Here is a 23027-nt window from a genome sequence, read left to right on the forward strand (position 1 = left end):
CCTCTGAGACTATCACAGTGCAGGTGCATTTATACGGAGACTTGATTACACACAGGTGGATTCTATTTATCATCATTAGTCATGTAGGTCAACATTGGATCATTCAGAGATCCTCACTGAACTTCTGGAAAGAGTTTGCTGCACTGAAAATAAAGGGGCTGAATAATTTTGCACGCACAATTTTTCAGTTTTGTATTTGTTAAAAAAGTTTGAAATATCCAATAAATTCCGTTCCACTTCATGATTGTGTCCCACTTGTTGTTGATTCTTCACAAAAAATTACAGTTTTATATGTTTTATGTTTGAAGCCTGAAATGTGGCAAAAGGTCGAAAAGTTCAAGGGGGCCGAATATTTTCGCAAGGTGCTGTATGTATATATATATTTTTTTTAATTTTTAAAAGTCACATATGACTTTTTACTCATTCCTAGGCACCACGGCACTACTGGGATGCAGTCACCGGCATAGACATAAGGTTGGATTTTTTAGCAGTGTTTCGTCATAGCAGTTGATTCCAAATCTCCATAAAGGCCCCATTAGGTTAATTCGCTCCATAACATAAAGAGCTATATATTACAACTTCATGACAAAACTAGATTTCTCTAACGAAAGTATCTGAGGGAAGAACCATCTGGTTGGTTCACATCAACTTCTCACTTTCCTTATCTACTATATACTGTAAATCAGACTAACTGCCATTGGCAATACATACTCAGACACACTAATACAGGGGACCCATTGTCATTTCTAATGGCATCCCACCATCTTTGTGCTTCCACTGGTGCAATAACAATATAACTTCACATACCTCCAGGAATTTCATGCCATGTTGCATTAAAACCTTTGCCATTCCCAGAAGAGTCAGTCTTAAACCGGATAGTGGCCACATTGCCTGTGCTTGACAGTTGCAGGGGATTTTCTGGACTTCGAGGTGCACACAGTTGAGCCAGTCTTGGGGAGGACAAGTCATGGCCTCCATATATCTGAAAATGAGTCACATCAAGTTAAACTGTCAGCATTTTGCTTATTTCAGCAAAAATATATATAATGACTAAAGTGTATATGAAGTAAACTTTCTTTGATTAGAGTAGGGAAGCGTAAACCTGGCCATAGATGTATTTTTTTTCCGCCGTTCTTTAGCGGGCTAAAGGAAAAAAAAAAAAAAAAAAGATTCCTCCATCCATACATTTGAGGTGAATGGAGGAATCCTCCCCGATGAAACATTGTATTCTGACAGCAGTGTGTTTCTGCTGTCAGAATACACTGATCAGCGGCTGCAGCCCATCGGATGCTTCTAGATGTTAACCTTCCAGTGGATCCGCTTATTTGCCTATTTGGCTACATTGATCACTCTGCGCTTAAGACGAGTTCTGAAACATGTTAGCCTTTAATTCTTGCTAAGAATTCACTCTCACGCACATCTCTAGAAGCAGGGCACTCAGTCAGAGTATTCCAGTGTTTATACTATGCTACTTAACTTGCCTATTGTGCTGGCGGTTGGGTATGCTTTATGTGTTTTTGTGTTTATTTTTGTATTTTTTTTCTTCTTATGTATTTTGTTTACTTGGTATTTGTGCTCTATGTTTAGTACATTTCTGTAACTATAAGCAAAATTAAATAAAATCTGATTCAAAAAGGGATGCATACGCTGATCCAGAAAATATTTCCAACAAGCCTTTGCAACAGAAGTTTCCAATTGTTAGATCAACTTCTGTCAAGCAGGAATAGCCACACATGAATCAAAATTTGCCCAGTTCCTGCTAAACCGGCCAAATTTCAATCCATCTATAGCCAGCTTTGGACTCTCTAACCCCTTTTTTTATTGCTGTCTGTGTCTCTGCTGGGGAGATTAACCATCTCTAATTGACCTGGTGACCCCTTTTATCAAGAAGGAAAGGGAGAGGATATCCTTCATTTTAGATGTGTCATGAGGGGAATTCATATTTTAAAGTGGCAACTTTATGAAAAGTGGATCCCCCTCACTTTGGACGATTTTTTCTTCCTTCCTGTTGCATTTTACAAAGCAAAAAGAAAAAGGAAATGTCCCCAGGGGAACACAGACTGCAAAAATTAGGCCAATAGGTATTCTACACTACACCATCCACAATACATTCAAAGATAAAAAAAAAGATTGTTTTTGCTATGTATGCACTTAAATAAAAAGCTGCCAAAAGACAGCGAGAGATTCACATTATTACAATATGTGGGAATATACAGGTGCATCTCATAAAATTAGAATATCATTAAAAAGTTAATTTATTTCAGAAATTAAATTCAAAAAGTAAAACTCATATATTTTATATAGATGTGTTACACACAGAGTGATATATTTCAAGCATTTCTTTCTTTAAAATTTTGATGATTATGACTTACAGCTAGTGAAAACCGAAAATTCAATATCTCAGAAAATTTGAATAAAACATAAGACCAATAAATAAAGGATGTTTCATAAAGAAATGTTGGCTTAATGAAAAGTTTGTCCATGGACACTTTAGTATGCACTCAATACTTGGTCGGGGCTCCTTTTGCATTAATTACTTCATTAATGTGGCGTGACATGGAGGTGATCAGCCTATGGCTCTGCTGAGGTGTTATGGAAGCCTGGGTTGCTTTGATAGTGGCCTTCAGCTCATCTGCATTGTTGGGTCTGGTGTCTCTCATCTTCCTATTGACAATACCCCACAGATTCTCTATGGGGTTTAGGTCAGGCGAGTTTGCTGGCCAATCAAGCACAGTGATACCATGATCATGTGACCAGGTATTGGTACTTTTGGCACTGTGGGCAGATGCCAAGTCCTGCTGGAAAATTAAATCAGCATCTCCATAAAGCTGGTCAGCAGAGGGAAGCATGAAGTGCTCTAGAATTTCCTGGTAGAGGGCCACGCTGACTTTGGACTTGATAAAACACAGTGGACCTACACCAGCGGATGACATGACTCCCCAAATCATCACTGACTGTGGAAACTTCACACTGGACCTCATGCAACTTGGATTCTGTGCCACTCCACTGTTCCTCCAGACTTTGGGACCTTGATTTCCAAATGAAATGCAAAATTTTCCACCGTTCCACATTAAAAAGAAAGAAATGCTTGAAATATATCACTCCGTGTGTAAGGCATCTATATAAAATATATGAGTTTCTCTTTTTAAATTGAATTACTGAAATAAATTTACTTTTTGATGATATTCTAATTTTATGAGATGTACCTGTATATGTTAAAATAAATTATTTTGGACTGGGTTATCCTAAGCAACCAGAATGCTTCATGCAGATAGCACAGGTTTGAAAATCAATGTTAGAATTTTAATTGGTTGCTTTAAAGGGAAACTATAATTTATTTTTTCTTTGGTAATTTTTGTCTTTTTTATATGTAATTTTTTTTTTTACTATTATAAAATCTTTATTTTCAAATTAAACTTTTAATATATAAAAAATGATTACTTGAGCACTATGTTTATGGAAAAAAAACGAAAAGTTATACAGTAGCCCTGTTTTAATTGCGTAGCTTTAGAAATGTTAACATTTTTTGGTAAGTGTAAACCGGAAACTGTGGAAATTGTTTGGAAATCTAAAAGTGTGCTTTTAGCTGAGCACCTGAAAACACAATGATGACTATCAATTTTATGATGTGACTCTCTTTCCATAACAGGATGCCCAGCCTTACTATCATGGGATTTACCCACTTTAAAAAATAAAGAAAAATCTTTAATTTAGCACTTAATGTCTTTTTTGATGGTATGATTGTGCAGGATTGTGTGATAAACAATGTTTAGTGTTTCAATGTTTTGTTTTCTTCAACACAAAGACATGTAGGACTATGCATCATCTATTTGTAGTATTGATACTTTTTTCCGCTATAAAATGTGTCTTTTCTGATGGCTGACACTCCGGCTGTTGATAGATGTTACATAATATTAATAGTTGGGTGCTGAATTTATCGTTTTCGCCTTCGTTCAGTTTCACTTTTGTTTCTTTTTCCAATTTTTTCCAATTTTATTTTTTTTTAATCTATATATTATACAAAAAATGTAAATTAATTCACAGTGAAAAATGTAAATGCATTCTGTCTGCTGTCCTCCCTTATGTCTGCAGTAGCTTTTTCTGCAGGTCTCTCCCCCCTGTGAGGTACACACTGATAATGTCTGCACCCGCTCACACTGCACTCAAACACAGTCCCTGCTGGCACTCCTTTCTCACCTTCACCCCTCAGAAACAATTAGCTTTTCCTATTGGGTTCATTTACTAAAGGCAAATAGGCTGTTCACTTTGCAAGGGAATTTGCCCCTGGGCTTAGTGAATGTGGTTAATTCCACTTTGCTAAGAATACCCAATCACGTTCAAGGAAAATAAAAAACAGCATTTTTGCTTGCAGATGATTGGATGATGGAAGTCAGCATAGCTTTACTTCATTCACTAATCTCTGGGAAAAATTATCTTGCAAAGTGAACAGTCTATAGGCTTTTGGTACATCAACCGCTATGGCACCTTTCTTCCATGTCTGGAAGTGAGGTATGGATAATATCGGTATAGTCAAGTTCCTGGCGGAAGCGCAAGGAGATGCATCGCAGTCAGCTGACCGGATGTTTTCATTGACTACATACTTCCGGCGCGACGATAAGTTTTGGCGCTAAGACGCCGGGCGGAAGTCTATGTCCGGTATTGAGGAGTCGATGCCGGATGTTGTCATCGATGGTGCACTTCCGGGTAACGCTGAGCCGGACGCAACTGCGCATGCGTCGGCGTTACCATAAATAGAGACCGACCGCGCCGCGCACATCGGGCTCTCAGTAGAAGTCAACAAGACGAAACGCGTCAGAGCCGATGTGCGCGGTCGCCTATGATACCTACATCACGCCGGACATCTTCCATGTTTCCTATACATCCGGGAATTGGATTGGGTGGCCATCCAGCGTGCATATGATTTTACTCAATGCCTTCACTTTGTTTGCCTTCTTGTAAGTAGACATCTGGAGGGGAGAGGGGCTCAAGTTTGTCGTGTGTTTTCCGATGTGCGCGGTCGCCTATGATACCTACATCACGCCGGACATCTTCCATGTTTCCTATACATCCGGGAATTGGATTGGGTGGCCATCCAGCGTGCATATGATTTTACTCAATGCCTTCACTTTGTTTGCCTTCTTGTAAGTAGACATCTGGAGGGGAGAGGGGCTCAAGTTTGTCGTGTGTTTTCCATAAATAAACTGTGTTGCGGAATTACACTATTGTTGCCCCTACTCTGTTCATTTACATGTGGTTCTGAACGGAGCATCTCTGGGAAGGAAAGAGTACAGTGTTTCCAGTTTCGAGTCCAACACCTGCTGATTGGTGATGATTTTGAAGGATCACTTTTCACCGTTTTCTGGTGAGTTTTGAGTATAGGGGGGGGAGCACGAAGTGGTGGTGGAAGTCTGGTGGTTCAGTCAGGACCTTTCACACCCTTGCCCTGTCCAATGGACTGTGTATAACCCACTGGCTCTAGGACTGGATCACTTATATTCATATGTGATGTTGAAGGACTTGTGTTAATTCACTGGAGTTCTTTTTTTAGCGCTGCTAGTGTTTGGATATATTTTAATATTGAGCGTTTTAATATTCTTAAACACCTTTTACATTGTTTTTACTTTTATAGCAGCTGCTTTAGACTTTATGTCAATTTGTTTTAACCTAAGTTTGCCATCTTAAGTTGTGCTGAGCGCAGGGTGAGTGGATTTATGAGATTGGTTATTACCTTATACTTATATCACACTCCTGGTTGTTTTATCTTCCATGTCTGCCAGCAGTTTCTGCTCTACCTCTCTTCCACAAGACACATCTTCTCCTCTGCCCTCAACAATGCAAAGGCAAAATTTACTGTTACCCCAATATCCTAGGATCTGTCCTCACTGTCCCATATCTCCCATATACTGTAAATAAAGCGTCCACTATTCTTTGCTACCATTACAATTATCTTCCTTTTCTGCCCTCAATCATCTTCAGAGTCACTTTAATTACTCTAACAATAGCCTGTGATCAGATCATACTCAGCCACATCTATCCTCTGGCCATGATCAGATGACACAGCCTTCTTTCTCTTCTGCAACTGTATGATTATCTCTGTGCCTTCACTTTTTCACATTCAGACACCACTTTCTTTCTTCTGTCCATATTCACACAAATCTGCCATCTCTTACTCTCCTGATACTTAATCGGCATATGACCTGTCTCTTCTCTACTGTGGCTTCTCTGCGTCTCAAGCTTTTATATGGTATGTTGTCACATTGCTCTGTTGTCTATTCACTGCAACAATCAGAGTCCACTATGCCTTCTGTATGTCTTTCTGGTTCAGAGCCAACTACCATTCTGCCTCCTCTTTCCTCCCCCATGGTTCAGGATCAGCCCTTTCTCTGCTTCATCTGCCTCCTACAACTTTCAGTTTCATGATCAGTTCCCTCTGCCATTTTACAGCTTCTGGTTTCAGAATAATTTCCATCTCTGCTTCCTAAAACCTTCATTTACATGGGCAGCTCGCTTTTTGCCTCCTACAGCCCCCACTTTTGTGATTAGCTCCCTGTCTGCCCCTTCTAGCTTCCAGTCTACGACCAGTTCTCTTTGTCTCCAACATCCCCCAACTCCCTGATTATCTACTTCCTTGTCTCCTATAGATTTCAGTTCAGTGATCAGCTCCCTCTCTGCCTTTTTACAGCTCATAGTTCCATGAACATTTCCCTATTTGCCTCCTTGAGCTCACAGTTCCATGGTCAGCTCAATCTCTGCCTCCTACACCCCTTAGCAACTTGATGGCTCCCAGCTCACGTGTCCTACCACCCAGGACACTACTCTGTTCCTACTTCATTACAGTAAGGATACCCAGAATGTATCAGGGGGACCCAGGCATCTGACACTCCCAGCAAGCTGGTGTATTCAAGACAGTGAAGCTCAATGCTCCAAGTGGCGGGACAATAAAGCAATAATTGTTTTCTTTGCATGAGTGCCTGTTTTTAGTTTTTGTAACAAAGTTCTGCTAACAAGTTCTACTCTCCAACCCGTTGCCCTCCCTTTCAGCCCAGCTTGCCCTGGAAAAAGAAAAAAAAAAAACAGTTACCTCTCCTCTGCCCCTCACCTATGTCCTGCTGGTCACCACCTTTGCTACCAGTTTATTTTCATTGGGCCTTTGTTCAACATTATAGAAATTGGTGTGGAATCAACCATGCAGTCTCAAAGGGTGGGAGAAAGTTTCATAAATCAAAGTGTAAATTTAAAAAGTATCTGGGTTAGTAAATTAAAAGGTGAGCAGATTTTCTGGAATATGTGTAGGCAGTTCCAACTTAGGTCAGCCAAAACAGTTAGTATCATGTTAATATGGTGATGCAGCCTATATTTGTGAGGTTTCCATAATCATATTAGTAACATTTGCTATTTCTCTCCAAAAGCCTTTAATCTTTCCATATCACCAAAACATATGTATTAATAAGTATTTTTCTTTTTACATTGTAGACATATTCTATTATTAGCAATTTTCCACAAGCTGTGGTTATATACATCCCATGTAGAAACCTCACCAGTACCATTTTATCCCTAAACAATATCCCAGACATGCTTAGTGTCTCTAGTACATCCTACTAATTTGTATTTCCTCATAATCAGTTCTAGTCCCTTAAAAATGAATAATACACGTTCGTCTAAAACAGTGATGGTGATGCGCTCTGCAGTGTAGTTGAGCATCATGGGAAATGTAGTTCCAAAACATCTGGGGTGCCAAGGTTCGCCATCACTGATCTAAAATATAGGGATGATCGAACTTTTGAAAAGTTCGGTTCGACCAGAACACCCCAACTTCCTGAAAGTTTGGGTCCGGATTCAAGAACCCCATTGAAATCAATGGGACCCTAACTTCGGTAATCAAAAAACACAATTTTGAAGCCCTAAAACCCAATAAATGCCCCTAAAAAGTTCATAGGGTTCTGGGTCATGCCCCAGGGACTATTAATCACACAAAAAAAAGTTCTTAAAAATTGTCATTTTTGATAGAGAGACAATTATTGAAAAAATTATTGAAAAAAAAATGAGATTTCTTTGGATTTAGTGTCTGGGGGGGTAGTGTACCTGTGAAGTTTCAGCTCTGTAGCATGTCCAGAACCAGAAAAAAAAAGATTGTTTGTCTTAGAATTGCAGTAGAGCAGTGATATGGCTCCGCTATTTTCATAGGAGCAGAGCGGAGCCCTATGCCTGCAAATAATTTCATTAGCGCAGGCATAGGGTTCTACTACTTTCACACCTATATGTGTGTATGTGTATATATACATATATGCGTGTGTATATATATATATACCCCTATACAGAAGTTCAGATGTTATGCCTGCCTCCAAAGACGCCCAAAAATGCCCAAAAAAACGCCTGCAACAAAAACGCCCAGGTGTGTTGTTGCAGGCGTTTTTTTGGGCATTTTTTGGGCGTCTTTGGAGGCAGGCATAACATCTGAACTTCTGTATAGGGGTATATATACACACACACACACATATATGTATATATACACATACACACATATAGGTGTGATAGGAGCAGAGCCCTATGCCTGCAAATAATTTCATTAGCGCAGGCATAGAGTTCTGCTACTTTCACACCTATATGTGTGTATTTGTATATATACATATATGTGTGTGTGTGTATATATACCCCTATACAGAAGTTCAGATGTTATGCCTGCCTCCAAAGACGCCCAAAAAATGCCCAAAAAAAACACCTGCAACAAAAACGCCCAGGTGTGTTGTTGAAGGCGTTTTTTTGGGCATTTTTTGGGCGTTTTTGGAGGCAGGCATAACATCTGAACTTCTGTATAGGGGTATATATACACACACACATATATGTATATATATACATACACACATATAGGTGTGATAGGAGCGGAGCCCTATGCCTGCAAATAATTTCATTAGCGCAGGCATAGGGTTCCGCTACTTTCACACCTATATGTGTGTATGTGTATATATACATATATGTGTGTGTGTATATATACCCCTACACAGAAGTTCAGATGTCATGCCTGCCTCCACAGACGTCCACAAAAAAGCCCAATAAACGCCTGCAACAAAAACGGCCAGGTGTGAAAGGAGCAGAGGCTCTATCCTGCTCTACTGCAATTCTAAGACAAATGATCTTTTTTCTATGGCGGTCACCCTGAAATGGAAGAGTTTGGTCACCCTGCCATAGCAGTCAGAGTCAGTTAACCCTACACTACACAACAGTCACCCTGACACTTAACACTTTCCCTACAGAAACGAGATTATTGAATCTAACTATAGTGGAAAATAGTACCCCAAGTACACTAGATATCCCTTTCCTCACACTAATAATTGCTAAATGACACTTTTGAAGCAGGAGTAACAGAACTGCTTCCACTCTCTTCCACAGCCCCCGTATTAAACTGCTAGAGATTTGGCAGGGCTATGTTATATACTGGGGGGCGTATTCACTACTGATTGGCCTCTGGACCCCTAGTCACTCCAATCACATTCTTAGCACCCTCCTGCCCCCTCAATTGGCTTTTACTGATGGTTCTGGTCCAATCACTGGCTTTTAAAGCCAAGTTCCTGTCCCATTGCATTTTGGTCGGTTCTGGTTGCCGAATTCCGAACTTTTTCCGCAAAAAGTTCGGAATTTGGCCGAATTTCGACCCGGACCGTTCGATCATCCCTACTAAAATATTGTCTGATTGGCCAGTAATACCAACCAGTATGTTAAAAATCACTCACAAGTCAAAAACCATTCAGCCCAAATGAACCAGTTCACAAAGCAGTTCACAAACAGGCACACATTTACTAGCAGGTTCTAAAACTGGAAGATTAAAATTGTGTGAATTGAGAGAATGATGTGTTTCAGCTCGCAGGCTCTCTGTTTTCAGCAAGGCCGAGGCTCAAATCTGTTTTTAGCATTTTCTTCTGCCTTGTTAGCTCCATTTAGTGTAGAATTTGGTCAGCATTCCAATGTCCTGAGCAATAGAAGGGCTGATTTGTGTGGCATGATGCAGAATTATGTGAGCTCAATACAGGCTCTGCAAGGTTCTGTTGTGGGATAATAATAGCAGAATCAGGGGTTGATCCCCGGCAAAATAGCAGCATTTCGTCTTCTGAATGAATGACAATATAAATATATTGGGATAATACATAATGTATAGCCTCATGTGGACAACATTTTCTAAAAAAAAAGGTCTGTGCTCATCTGTTATATAAAAAAAACTGCAAAAAACTGCAAAAAAAACTGATAGGAGATATTGACAACAAAGAAGATCAGTAATTCTCCGAAGGACTAGTTCTCTATCAGGCCCACATTGATTTTGATTGAATAAATAGCGGCTATGGTTTTGCCCAGTGCTGTGAGCTGTCCATCGAAAGGACCTGAAATTAGTTTCCCAGTTCCCATCAGACTCTGTCCACCTGTCTACAAACTCCTTGGTCATACGCCTGTCTATGTGACAATATAGAACATATGGGCCAGTTAGTCCCAACCTTTTTGAGATCAGAGCCTGGGTAAATTCTTGTTAGAGAGTAGTTCCCCATCAGGTCCACCTTGCTTTTGATTAACTAAAGTTCGGCTATGGTTTTGTCTCACTACTGTGTGCTGTCAATCAAAATTATCTCAGTTCCCCGTCAGGTTCTGTCTATAAAACTCCTTGACCATGTTCCTTTCCATTTGAGGGGCACAGTGGATGGGGAGGGGACTGACAATGGAATGTCCACTATGGACACTCTGACCCCAGTGCTGGGCTGGTCTTCGACAGATTCGTGTACTGTTTCTGATGAGAAATCTGTCCAATGGGGGAAACAGACAAAAACCTATTTATGTAGATTGGGGAAAGTTTAGAACCTGTGGCAACGGGATGAATTTACAAAAGCCACAAAGCCTATTAATGTTGCATAGTGAATTTTCACTTAGCTATTTGAATGGGATGAATCTGTGCTTGTGTTAACCATTTACTCATGTGCAAGCAAAAATCTTGCCCTTTAAATTTCTTACACATAATCGAGTGATCTTTATTAAAGTGGTTGTAAACCTCTGAAAAAAAAAAACAAGAACAAAGCATATCCTGCTATAGTGTATAAAGCACTGTCATTTCTGTCTGCTGTCTATTTCTTCTGCTATCTGCATGAGTCACTGTTGCCAGGTTTTCCCTACTTCAAACAATCATGGGTGGTGGAGGTAGGGGGGCTCTGCCAGGCTTTCCCTACTTCAAACAATCATGGGTGGTGGAGGTAGGGGGGCTCTGCCAGGCTTTCCCTACTTCAAACAATCATGGGTGGTGGAGGTAGGGGGGCTCTGCCAGGTTTTCCCTACTTCAAACAATCATGGGTGGTGGAGGTAGGGGGGCTCTGCCAGGCTTTCCCTACTTCAAACAATCATGGGTGGTGGAGGTAGGGGGGCTCTGCCAGGTTTTCCCTACTTCAAACAATCATGGGTGGTGGAGGTAGGGGGGCTCTGCCAGGTTTTCCCTACTTCAAACAATCATGGGTGGTGGAGGTAGGGGGGCCCTGCCAGGTTTTCCCTACTTCAAACAATCATGGGTGGTGGAGGTAGGGGGGCTCCAGCACACAGCTTCTGATTTAAAGCCTCAGCTGTGCATGTTTTTATTGAGAATGTGTAGAGGGCGTGTGTTCATTCCCTTCACTTAGGTTTCAGATTACACTTAGCTCTTCTCTCTGAACTGTGCAATGTGTGACCTCAGATACCCGCCCTTGCCTATGGAAGCTCAGAAATGCTGTGTAAATTCTGGACTTTGAACGTATGTATAGAGGACAGATAAATAGGTACAACTTATGTTTGTTTCATCTGTGTGTATCACCTGAGCCTAGTCACTTAACTAGGTACATGTAAGGGTTCATAACCACTTTAGGAGAATTTTCACTTATGTAAGTTAAAATTCACTTCGCAAACTCATCATTCAGTAAATCAACTGCACTATTTTATTGCTGTTTGTGCCTTCCTGTCCTGGTGACAACCTCGTCCTGTCATTTCTTTCCTGGTGTCAAAAACTGATGTCTAAGGTTCTGTTTAAAGTGCCTATTTAGCTGTTTGACTCAAGCTGCTCTTTAATATTTTTGGCCGGATGCAGCAGAACTCACCTCCAGCACATCATAGTTACATGTAATGTGGTTCTCAATACTGAACTCCAGTATAGTGATCTGGATGCTGCTCCCCGGAGAGGTGTTGATATGCCAGATACACTCTCTGTTATTCGGATACTTCCTGGGATATCCAGGGCTGCTGAAGGAGCCAGTTGGACCAGACAGATCTCCGCCACATCCTGTGTAATAGAACAGTAACCAGTTAAGTATGTATAATAGAGGAAATGTTATGCATGAATGTGTGCCAATATGGCAATGTCATGGAAATACATTTTCTATCACACATATAAAATAACAAACTCAGAAGCATGAGCATTTCCAGAACACTTTTCGAAGGAGGAGGGTGGAGATTTTGCATGAACCACAGTGCCAAGGGATAGAGGCCAATACTACCAAGAGGAAGGAGAAGTCCATTAACGGTTTATCTCACTGACAAAATAACGGTAGTACAGGCGGTCCCCGGGTACAAACACCCGATTTACAAATGACTCCTACTTACATGCGGAGGGAGACAACAGGAATTGAGAGGAAATCTCCCCCTAGTAAGGGGAATTCATACTAACAGTTATAATGGGAAAAAGGTGTCTCCACTGAAGCTTTATCACCAATCCTTGTTTCCACAACAACCCGAAATTTTCCAAATCGAATTTTCAAAGGACCAGAAAGTGAGGTGACATTTTCTGAACAGAGTCAAAAACAGCAAAACAAATGTTACAGGCATGTTAAATCTTCCCTATGCTATCCAAAAACCTTAAAAATTATTTCTTTTGGCTGGAGCTACACTTAAAAAATGTACCTGTTCCGACTTGTTTTTAACTCGGGGACTGCCTGTAATGGGAATTAATCTCCAAATGAAGTCTAAATTCAAGTGGACCTTTCAGTAACTTTCCAAGTCTGCATGAACATGTTCTTGACATGTCTTAAGCCCTGGTTCACAATGATGCGATTTCTGATGCATTCCAGATGATTCTGATGCACAGAATCACATGACAAGTGAAACAACATGACATTCAGTGGAGACCATTCCGAAATTAAAATAGGGCCCTGTGCAAGTTTGTGGTGTGATTTTGAGGCCCATAGAGTTGAATGTAAACTGCATGCAAAACGTTGATCTGTCCTAATATAGTATGATTCCAGGGCCTTGTCAACTAGTCTCTGCTTTCATCCTCACCTACTATTGCTGAACCATGTCCGAGGGGGTGAGAGAGAGAGACATAGAGACAGAGACAGAGAGAGAGACAGAGAGAGAGAGAGAAACAGAGCAACAGAGATAAAAAAAACGGAGCGAGAGAGAGAGACAGAGAGAGACACACAGACAAAGAGAGAGAGAGAGAGACACATATAGACAAAGATAGACACACAGAGACAGAGAGAGAGAGAGCAGAGAGACAAACACAGAGGCAAAGAGAGACACACAGAGACAAAGATGGGAGGTGCAGAGAGACACACACAGAGACAGAGCGAGGGAGAGACAGAGAGAGAGAGAGACAGAGAGAGAGATAAACAGAGAAAAGGAGAGATAAACAGAGAGAGGGACAGAGAGAGAGAGGGAGAGAGACAGAGAGAGAGACAGAGATAGAGAGAGAGACAGAGAGAGAGAAACAGAGAAAGAGAGAGATAAACAGAGAGACTGACAGCGAGAGAGAGAGAGAGAGGGAGAGAGACAGAGAGAGCGAGAGAAACAGAGATAGAAAGACAAAGCGAGAGTGAGACAGAGAGAGAGAGAGGTAGAGGGAGAGAGAGACACAGAGACACACAGAGAGAGAAAGAGAGGGGGCAGAGAGACACACAGAGAGAGAGAGGATTTAAAAATCCTTTGCATGGACTCACCCCCCCTTTACCCTTTATATTACCCATTACCCCCACCCCACCATCACAAACTCAACTGCTTTGGCAATGCTAAAATGTATTTGGTCCTGCCAATAAAGCTTATTTGAATTTGAGAGGGGGGAGAGACACACATAGAGACAGAGAGGGAGACAGAGAGACAGAGAGAGAAAGACAGAGCGAGAGAAAGAGACATAGAGAGATAGAAGAACTTAGTTCAGGGATGTGGTGAGAGACCAGGATAACCAGGAAATTGCAACTGTATCCAAACCTCATGAAAAATGCATTAGAATCGCACCTGAACTGCATCAACTCGCACTGCAGCTGCTTGTTGAAATTGCAAAACGGATTCTTTTCGCACAGCATTAGTGTGCACCTAGCCTAATAAACAGCAACAGGATCCGTTTTCAAGAAAGCCCCAACTTAGCCTGTTCACACCAGGTGTGGTGCAGGAACCCAAACTCAGGTGTTTTTCTGCATTGCACAAAAACATGCTGCCTTTTGCAGATGCACTCAAGTGCCATTCATTCTTAATGGCACCCCCTCACATCTTGCAAACACGTACATATTTGCACCATCTAGACCAGTGTCTTTCAAACTGTGTGCCACAGAGGAATTGCATGGGAATTCAGTGGCGTTGGGGGGGGGGGGGGGGCTCTCGTACTTAGTGGTGCCGGGAGGGGGGGTTGACCCGGGCAATAGCCCCAAGTGGGCCCCCAAAAAGCCCCAGGTCTTGTAGTGCTCGTTTTACATTATTAGCCCCGAGTCCAGGGCGACAGGCTGATTCTCCACTGGCATCTATGCTAGGATCACCGGCCGCTTGGCAATCAAGACGTCGCAAGGAGAGTGCGAGGCGAGGCCCCAGCATTTAGAGCGGAGGAGGATTTAAATTCCGTCTAGTGACTCAATTTTGGCTCCAGCTCCACCTACCTCCTTCATCTTCACCAGCACCACGTGGCTAAGAGCCTGAGCCTGAGGAAAGGGAGCTTGAGCACCACACGTCTGAGAGAGGAGCTTGTCCAGTGTTCACCTGCACCTGCCTGAGCCTGAGGTGAGGCGGCCTCTCCAGCCTGTGTGAAGTGCTGCTGGGAAGGGAGGAGTTAACAATGCTTGGCCCAACTGTTTATGTACTGATTCAGGTGTCAGAGACATTCTATGGATGGAGGGGGGGGGGAGGGGCCCTCAGTACACCTGGATGCCAAGGTGTGAGCATCCCCCATCAGAACATATAAGTAAAAATAAACAAGTTCCTCACCACAAAAATTGTTAAATCTTTTCAGGTGTGCCGCGAAAATTTTTAGATCTTTAGTGTGGTGCAAGACAAAAAAGTTTGAGAAACACTGATATAGTACACATGGTACTACAGCAAAATGCATTTTGGTGCAACGTGATTTGAAAAATCGTGGCTGTACCTTTTTTTGAGTGTTTCACGCGCAAAGGGTGGCACATTAAAATAAATAGACTGCCTAAAATGCGCCATGTGGGAACACAAGCACTTAGATGCACCTCGTGGTGGGAACGAACCCTGAAAAGCCTTTAAGGGCTTGTTTACACCATGAGGTGCGTCTGAGCACTTGTATTCCCACAAAGCACATTTTAGGGCAGTCCTCCTATTGCAAACTGCTGAGCAGGACAAAATCCACATATACAATGCACACATAAAAACCACCCAAAGTTTATGCTGTATGCTGCAATGCAATGCATGATAAAAAGGGCAGTGCCGCATGCATTACTGCAAAGCCTTATAGTGTGAATGGGCCCAATTGTTTATTGCTTTGAAGGCAAAACCTTAAATAAATGAGTCAGGAACGAGCATTAGTGTTTGTATTCCTTACATACTGTTTGGAGTATGCATACCTCCCAACTTTCTTACAGGAAAAAGGACACATTTTAGAATGCAGTACATGGGCAAAGGACACATCCCTGCAATGGCACACACAAAGCTCTAATATGCAAAAAATGATTGGCTAAAAAAACAAGTGCTTTTTTTACCTCTATTTTTCCTTTCTTTTGGCTCTTTAAAATACCACATACCAAATGCCGTAATATACAGGCTTGATGAAAACATTTAGTGCAGCATTTTGTAGTAAAATAGTACATTTTGTACGTATATCTCAGACCAAAAAGAGAGAGAACTGAGGCTGCTCCAGGGACAGAGGGATTTGGTCTCCAATGAGGAGATATTTGAGTATGTATTGGAGTAATGGTTCAAAAAGCTGAAGTTTAGTATATACAGTATATTTTTTAGATACAGTGCATTAGTTATGTCTAATGGTGTGAATCCCATTGCCAACAGGCTGCTTCTGATAAAAATCTTCCCTTGTATGCCTCCTCACAGCCTCCCGATATTGCCCTGATCAGCTGTCTTCCAACGTTGTGAAGGTTAACAGCAACCACTGCTACTGAGAAAAGTTGCGCCTCCTGCCTGCTCCCTTTTGCACTCTCTGCAATGCACAGAAAACAAATTACTACCCCCACAATGCATCCTGTTCTGTGAATGGAGCAGGTAAATTACAGGATTTATTCTGCCTATTCACAAAATGGGATGCATTGTTGGAGAACACGAGTTCTGTGAATTGCAGAGAGGGCAGAAGGGGGGCGAGCTGCGCAACATTTCTCAGGAGCAGTGGCTGCTTTTAACCTTCACAGTGGTGGAAGACATCTGCTCAGACAGTTGTGAAGGACACACTGCATGGAAGATTTTTACTGGAAGCAGCTGCCTGAAGATATCAGAATACACACCATCAGTGGCGGCCCATCCATTGGGGGCGCAGGGGCGTCGCCCCCCTATCCATGCGTCTGGCCCCCTAATCTACATGCAGGGTGCCGGACGCATGGATTCCAATAGGGGATTTTTTTTTTCTGAAGCATGTGATTAGAGCCAGAGGCTCAAATAGGCTTTAAAAAAAGGGTGAGCTCGGGGCGCAGAGCACTGCGCCCTGAGCCCACCCAGTTGTATGACAATAGCAAATGAATATTCCCTGTTATCACACTGACTCTCCTCCCAGCCAATCAGGAAGCGGGTGGGGAGACCCCTGTCCTGATTGGCTAAAAAGAGAAGTGATTTTACTGCCCATTGCCCAGGAAGAGGTAGGGGACATACGGCCGGAGGAGACTCACACATATTTTTAGCACTGATTACTGTAGTAATGTCACTGTTCTCCCTAAAAGTGTAAAAAATTTCAGTTAGGGGTCCGACATGTCCGCCGCAATGTCGCAGTCCCGCTAAAAAAACGCAGATCGCCGCCATTACTAGTAAAAAAAAAAAAAATAACTAAATAAAAATGACATAAATCTTTTCCCTTGTTTGTAGACGCGATAACTTTTGCACAAACCAATCAGAATACGCTTATTGTGATTTTTTTTTAACCAAAAAATATGTACAAGGAAAACATATTGGCCTAAAATGTTGAGAAAATTTGATTTCTACATTTTTTTTTTTGGAATGTTATATAGCAGAATGTGAAAAATATTGTTTACTGTAAACATTTCAGAATTGCCACACTTTTTTTGTTTATAGCACAAAAAATAAAAATCGCACAGGTGATCGAAGACCAGCAAAGGAAAGCTCTATTTGTGAGAAAAAAGGACATCAATTTTATTTGGGAACAGCTTCGCACGACCGCGCAATTGTCTGGTAAATTAACACAGTACCGAATCGCAAAAAATGGCCTGCTCATTAAGGGGGCAAATCCTTCCGGTCCATAACAGGTTAACTAGTACAGTTCCTTATATGTTGATAGGTTTTCCATGTCCATTTTATTTATTACAGCTGGTTAGAGAAGCTGCTTCGGTACATCCCTCTATAAAACAGATCTGTATTGTGTGCAGTGAGTCAGTCTGGATTCCTGCAGTGCCCACTGCAATACGCAGATGGGTGTATAGGAAATATGGGGCCCCGTGTCTCTGGGTATGACTCAGCTAGGCTCGCTGGAACCAAACTGTGGAAAACTGGGCTGTGATATTAGCTGCTGCTATTTCCTTCATAAATCCTCTATCCCCTTACTAAATATCACTGCCTTCCCACATTCCCTTTATATGGCTGAGATCCCACTATCCTCGTACATGAGCCGTCTCTGCACCACCTCATCTACATACCTCCCCAGTGTGCCTCTTCTAGGAGGACGGTGCCCAGGACACTGACTCACCTCTACGCCCTGTAAAGGGATAATGTTTCTACCGTACTTCGGAATAATCAGAATGTGGAGATTATTTTATCACTTCAAGAAAATGTGTATTAAGGAAAAAATGTGCACTGGCCTCCTGAAAATGCTAGCTGCCTTGCTGTCTTTGGATTCAATATATTCACTAATCTGGAACAAGCATGTAGCAAGTGAAGTATGCAAACTTGGCCCCGGTTAGTCATTAAAAAGTACTGATGCCAATAGGTGATAGTTTGCAAAGGAATGGTCAGCAATGGCAGTCTGCATTTTCCCTGGTGTGATGTTGGAAAGGAAGCACAGATAAGTCCCACTGCTTGTTGCATTAATTGGCATACTACATAGGAGGGCTTTATGCTCTTTCTGCCCCGTTAACCATATGGGCAGTGGCATAGAAGGGGGCTTTAACACCCGCTGCAAATTTAACTATGGGCGGTAGAGCTTTCTGTGCTAAGAGTGCGCTCACCTAGCACAGAGCTCTTGATCTGTACTAAAGACTGGGAACTGGCGGGCCCAGCTTCTGATCATGTGGCCAATCAAAGTGGTCATTTAATTAAGTGGACTTTCCTGTCTCCTGGGCATAACAGTCTAGTTAAAGGGATGCTGGTCAGAACAGGAAGGGGTTAAGTTGATCACATTTGAGCAGCACATGTGACTATAGAGTCACACATGTGGGAGTATACACAGTGATAAATGACAGGCCACTCCCTCCCTCCTCCTCCTCACTAACCAGCTAAACAAAATGGGGGCGGGATCTTACATCTTATTTGATAGAGGCTTCACCCCCTCTTATTCTAAGCACATACACACAACAGACACAAACTAGAGGGGTGTGAACACAGTCTGTGATTGGCAGAAATCCATTCACACAATGTTATTGTGAAAAATAATAAAGATCTGTCTCCAAATATATATTTGTATTAGTGATCGACCGATATCGTTTTTTCATTGCCGATACTGATATTTTGGTCATCGCCTATTGGTATCGGCCAATATAGGCCGATATTTTCGTACATTTAAAAAAAAATGTTTCTATTTTTTTTTTAATTGACAGGTACTCTTGTGGAGGGATCTGGGGGTCTAAAAGACCCCAAACCCCTCCTCTGCACTTAAAAGCATTCAAAACGCCAAGTTTGGCTGTTTTGAATGCTGTAATTTTTTTGAATCTGGAGCCAGTACCCGGAAGTGATGTCATGACATCACTTCAGGGTTTTTACATGGAGACCCGATCAGAGCCGAATGCTGTGCAGGCTGGTTGCCTGGGTCTCCCGGTGGGACGGGAGACCCGGGCGAGCTGCGGAAGGTGGCGGGAGGGGGACTAACGTCCCCTCCCACTCCTTTTAATGACAGCTGATAGCCGTCGGCTATGGATGCCGGTACCGGGGTGATGCCTCTAGCTGCAGGCATCACTCCGGTACAAGCACTTTCCGAAATATCGGTAATATTGGTCACCTTGGTGGCCGATTCCAATATATCGGGGAAAGTGCATATCGGCCCTCGATATATCGGCTTTGCCGATAATCAGTCGATCCCTAATTTGTATGACAATTGAAAACAGTTTATTGATATTATATATTTATTTTGCTCTGTATCTAAAATGCTGCTTTATTTATAACATGTGATCAGTAGCAGATGGCAAGAAGCTCCTCCTGCCACTGTTTCCCTGCAGACAGGCTGAGAAAGAGGAGGGTCATTCATGTGGCAGCTGAATATTGATCAGGAAAAAGGGTACTTTCATTTTTTTTCTTAATTAAAATAATTACAGTAACCTCATCCATATACAGAAAGAAAAGGGGTTCTATAAATTAAAGTGGCTATAAAGGCTCCAGGTTTTTTACTGTCATGCATTCTATGCATGCAGGTAAATAACCTTCCCTATGCAGCATCCCCCCCAATACTTGCCTTCTCAACCTCATTGACTAAGACAGCAGCAGAAGCCAATGACCCCCGCTGCTCTCAATCACAACCAGTAAGCCAATGAGGAGAGAGAGGGGGCGGCTGAGTCACAGCTCTGTGTGTGAATAGACACGCACAGCAGCGGCTCAGAGCGAGCGTGCTTGGGGTCCTAAGATTGCAAGCTACTTGTTCTGGGAGCACTCGGCAGCAGGGAGGGGCAAGGAGCACCAGTGGGGGGCCCAAGAAGAGGTGGATCGGGGATGCTCTGTGCAAAACCATTGCACAGAACAGGTAAGCATGACAGCTGATTTGAGGTTTGCAGTAAAGCATGTGTGGAGGCTGGGATGCTAACCAGTTAAGTGTTACTAGACCCACAACAGTAAAATTAGTCTGTATATGCAGTAGGGCATGATTGTTATACTCGCTGTGGAACCACATTGTGTATAAAGGCTGTTTGATCCTGTCTTCTCTGATCCTCCTCTTTTTTACTGTCTCCAAAAACAATCTGATATATACAGAGCCAGGGGACAGGCTGCACATGCTCAGTTAGGTGTGTATAGCTAGAGAGTTTTATTTATTTTTTTCTTGGGAGAGTGCATGTGATCAGCACAGGACCAATCAGCACTGTCCAGACATGTCCAGACAGAGCATCAGGGGAGAATTAAAACTCCTCCTACAAGCTTTACTAGGAACTGATAGAAGTCACAAGACTGCTTTATATTGCTGATGAGAAAAGGTATTTAGCAGTTTATATTTACTAAAATAATTACAATTCCATGTTCTGTGTACTGTGGGAGACCAGATATAGTGCATGCAGGTTATGGGTTTAGTAACACTTTAACCGCTTGCCGACCGCCGCAAGTAGATTTACTGCGGCGGTCAGCCCCTGCCAGGCAGAGTGACGTTAATTAACGTCACTAGCCTGGGAGGGTCTGGGGAGCGAGCGCGCGCCCGCGGAGGCGCGCTCCCGCACGGTCACGGACCCCCACCGCGCGCCCGCGGAGGCGCGCTCCCGCACGGTCACGGACCCCCACCGCGCGTGTGACTGGCGGACCCGATGTCCGCCGGTCACTCGGCGATCGGCGGGGGAGAGGGAGAAAGTCAGGCGGCTTGTGTAAACAAGCCACCTGTCATTCTCCTCGGTGTAAAGACACTGATCACACAGATCTACTATGTAGATCCGTTGATCAGTGTCCTTACAGCTCAAGCCACAGCCAATCACAGTTAGAATCACGCCCCTAGGGACACACACAGCCCCTCCCTCCCAAATAAAGTTAACCCCTTCACTACCAGTGTATTTTTACAGTAACAGTGCATATATATATAGCACTGATTACTGTAGAAATGTCACTGGTAACCCCAAAAGTGTCAAAATTGTCAGTCAAGGGTCCGATCTGTCCGCCGCAATGTCGCAGTACCACAAAAAAAATCGTAGATCGCCGCCATTACGCGTTAAAAAAAAAAACAACAAAAATGACAAAAATCTTTCCCTTTGTTAGTAAACGCGATAACTTTTGCGCAAACCAATAAAAATACGCTTTTTGCAATTTTTTTTACCAAACATAGGTAGGATAAAACAAATTGGCCGAAAATGTTAAAAAATTTTGATTTTTACATTTTTTTGGGGGGGAATTTCATATAAAAAAATTTGAAAAATATTGCTATTTTTGCAAAATTTACGCTCTTTTTTTGTTTATAGCGCAAAAAGTAAAAATCGCACAGGTGATCAAATACCACCAAAAGAAAGCTCTGTTTGTGGGAAAAAAAGGACGTCAAATTCGTTTAGGTACAGCGTCGCACGACCGCGCAATTGTCCGTTAAATTCATGCAGTGCCGAATCGCAAAATACCCCCTGGTCTTTTAGCAGGAAAATCCTCCGGGGCTTAAGTGGTTAAACACAGGATCCATTCTGAGTTATGCAAATGTGAGGACGAGATCGTCTTTCCTAAGAGACCTCTGTGTTCTACGCTTTTCATGATCTCTTATAATTAAGAGATCACTATTACCGGGTAAGAGGCCAATTATTCTTACAAAGCACGTGTGGAGTGTTGAAGCACTTGGCTAGTTGGCTGTGTATCACTTATTAATGGAAGAAGTGCACAAAGTATTTATTTACGTTGGAATACAATATGGGCACTGTTTCTTATTTTTTAATTGTGTTTGATTTCTCACATTTAAAAGTGTCATTTGTAGGTTAAAGGGTAACTCCACTTTCGTGTGGGAAAAAAATCAGCAAACAAAGGAAAAACAATATAGCGTATACAATTGCAACACAAATCATATTGTAATTGAATGTGATTAAAAATGACCTTTCCTTTTCAATCTGCAGCTGTTGTAATTTTCTGAAAATAAAATGCAATATGGCTGCCTGGAGCTGTTCTGTACACAGAATGTATACTGACCACACTCCAGAAACATCAATTCCTGCTTGTGTGATTTGCTCACCAATTTTCCCAGAAGTCTGCCTAAGATACAAGTCAGATTTCTGGCATCCCTTGCAACAAAAATGTAATTTTTGGTGAGATACTTCTAATAGGAACATGTCTAAAGGGATGCAGGCCCAGCAGCTTCCCTCATTAGAGCCCTGCAGCTGCCACAGCTGATAGATAATTATGAAAACACTCCCTTTTGACCCACTCAGCACAGAGGAACAAACAATGATTTCTTCAGACTAACAAAAGGAAGGAATCTACAACAAAATCCCTGCAATGTACAGAGATTCCCCCAGAGGGGAATGTTTTTTTCTCCACAAAAGAGTTACGCTTTCAGAGGAGGACTGGGCCAGGGGGCAGGGGGGCAATTGCCCCCTGGGCTGCAATGATGCCCCATAAAAAGGTTGCACTGCTTCTGCCAAAGACATGCCTAAAGGATTCCTAGTGAAGAGAAGTAAAAAGTTTCTGCCACTGACCTACTGAGTGTGGGTTGAAGACAAGGACAGAGTGCAGGCCCCGAAAGCATGGATGGTGTAAACGGTGTCTGAGCAGAGGCCAGTTCCATGCCCTACTGGAGATTCTCCTCCCCCAGCCAGCCCCAGCCAAGCTGTCCCAGC

At 42.4% G+C, this 23027-nt stretch overlaps 1 protein-coding gene across 1 annotated transcript in view; it reads right to left on the reverse strand.

The window, feature by feature from the left end:
• Window positions 1-23027, reverse strand: part of CUBN (cubilin) — a 439455-nt gene that overhangs the window by 194390 nt on the left and 222038 nt on the right. Inside the window, exons 29-30 of the mRNA XM_082257511.1 lie at window positions 12093-12274; window positions 808-982 (exon numbers count right to left, since the gene is read on the reverse strand). Of these exons, the coding sequence (XP_082113637.1) occupies window positions 808-982; window positions 12093-12274 (357 nt within the window). The remainder of the gene's footprint in view (window positions 1-807; window positions 983-12092; window positions 12275-23027) is intronic.

Source organism: Pelophylax lessonae (genome assembly GCF_965119305.1).
Source record: "Pelophylax lessonae genome assembly, chromosome: 5".
Taxonomy (NCBI): domain Eukaryota; kingdom Metazoa; phylum Chordata; class Amphibia; order Anura; family Ranidae; genus Pelophylax; species Pelophylax lessonae.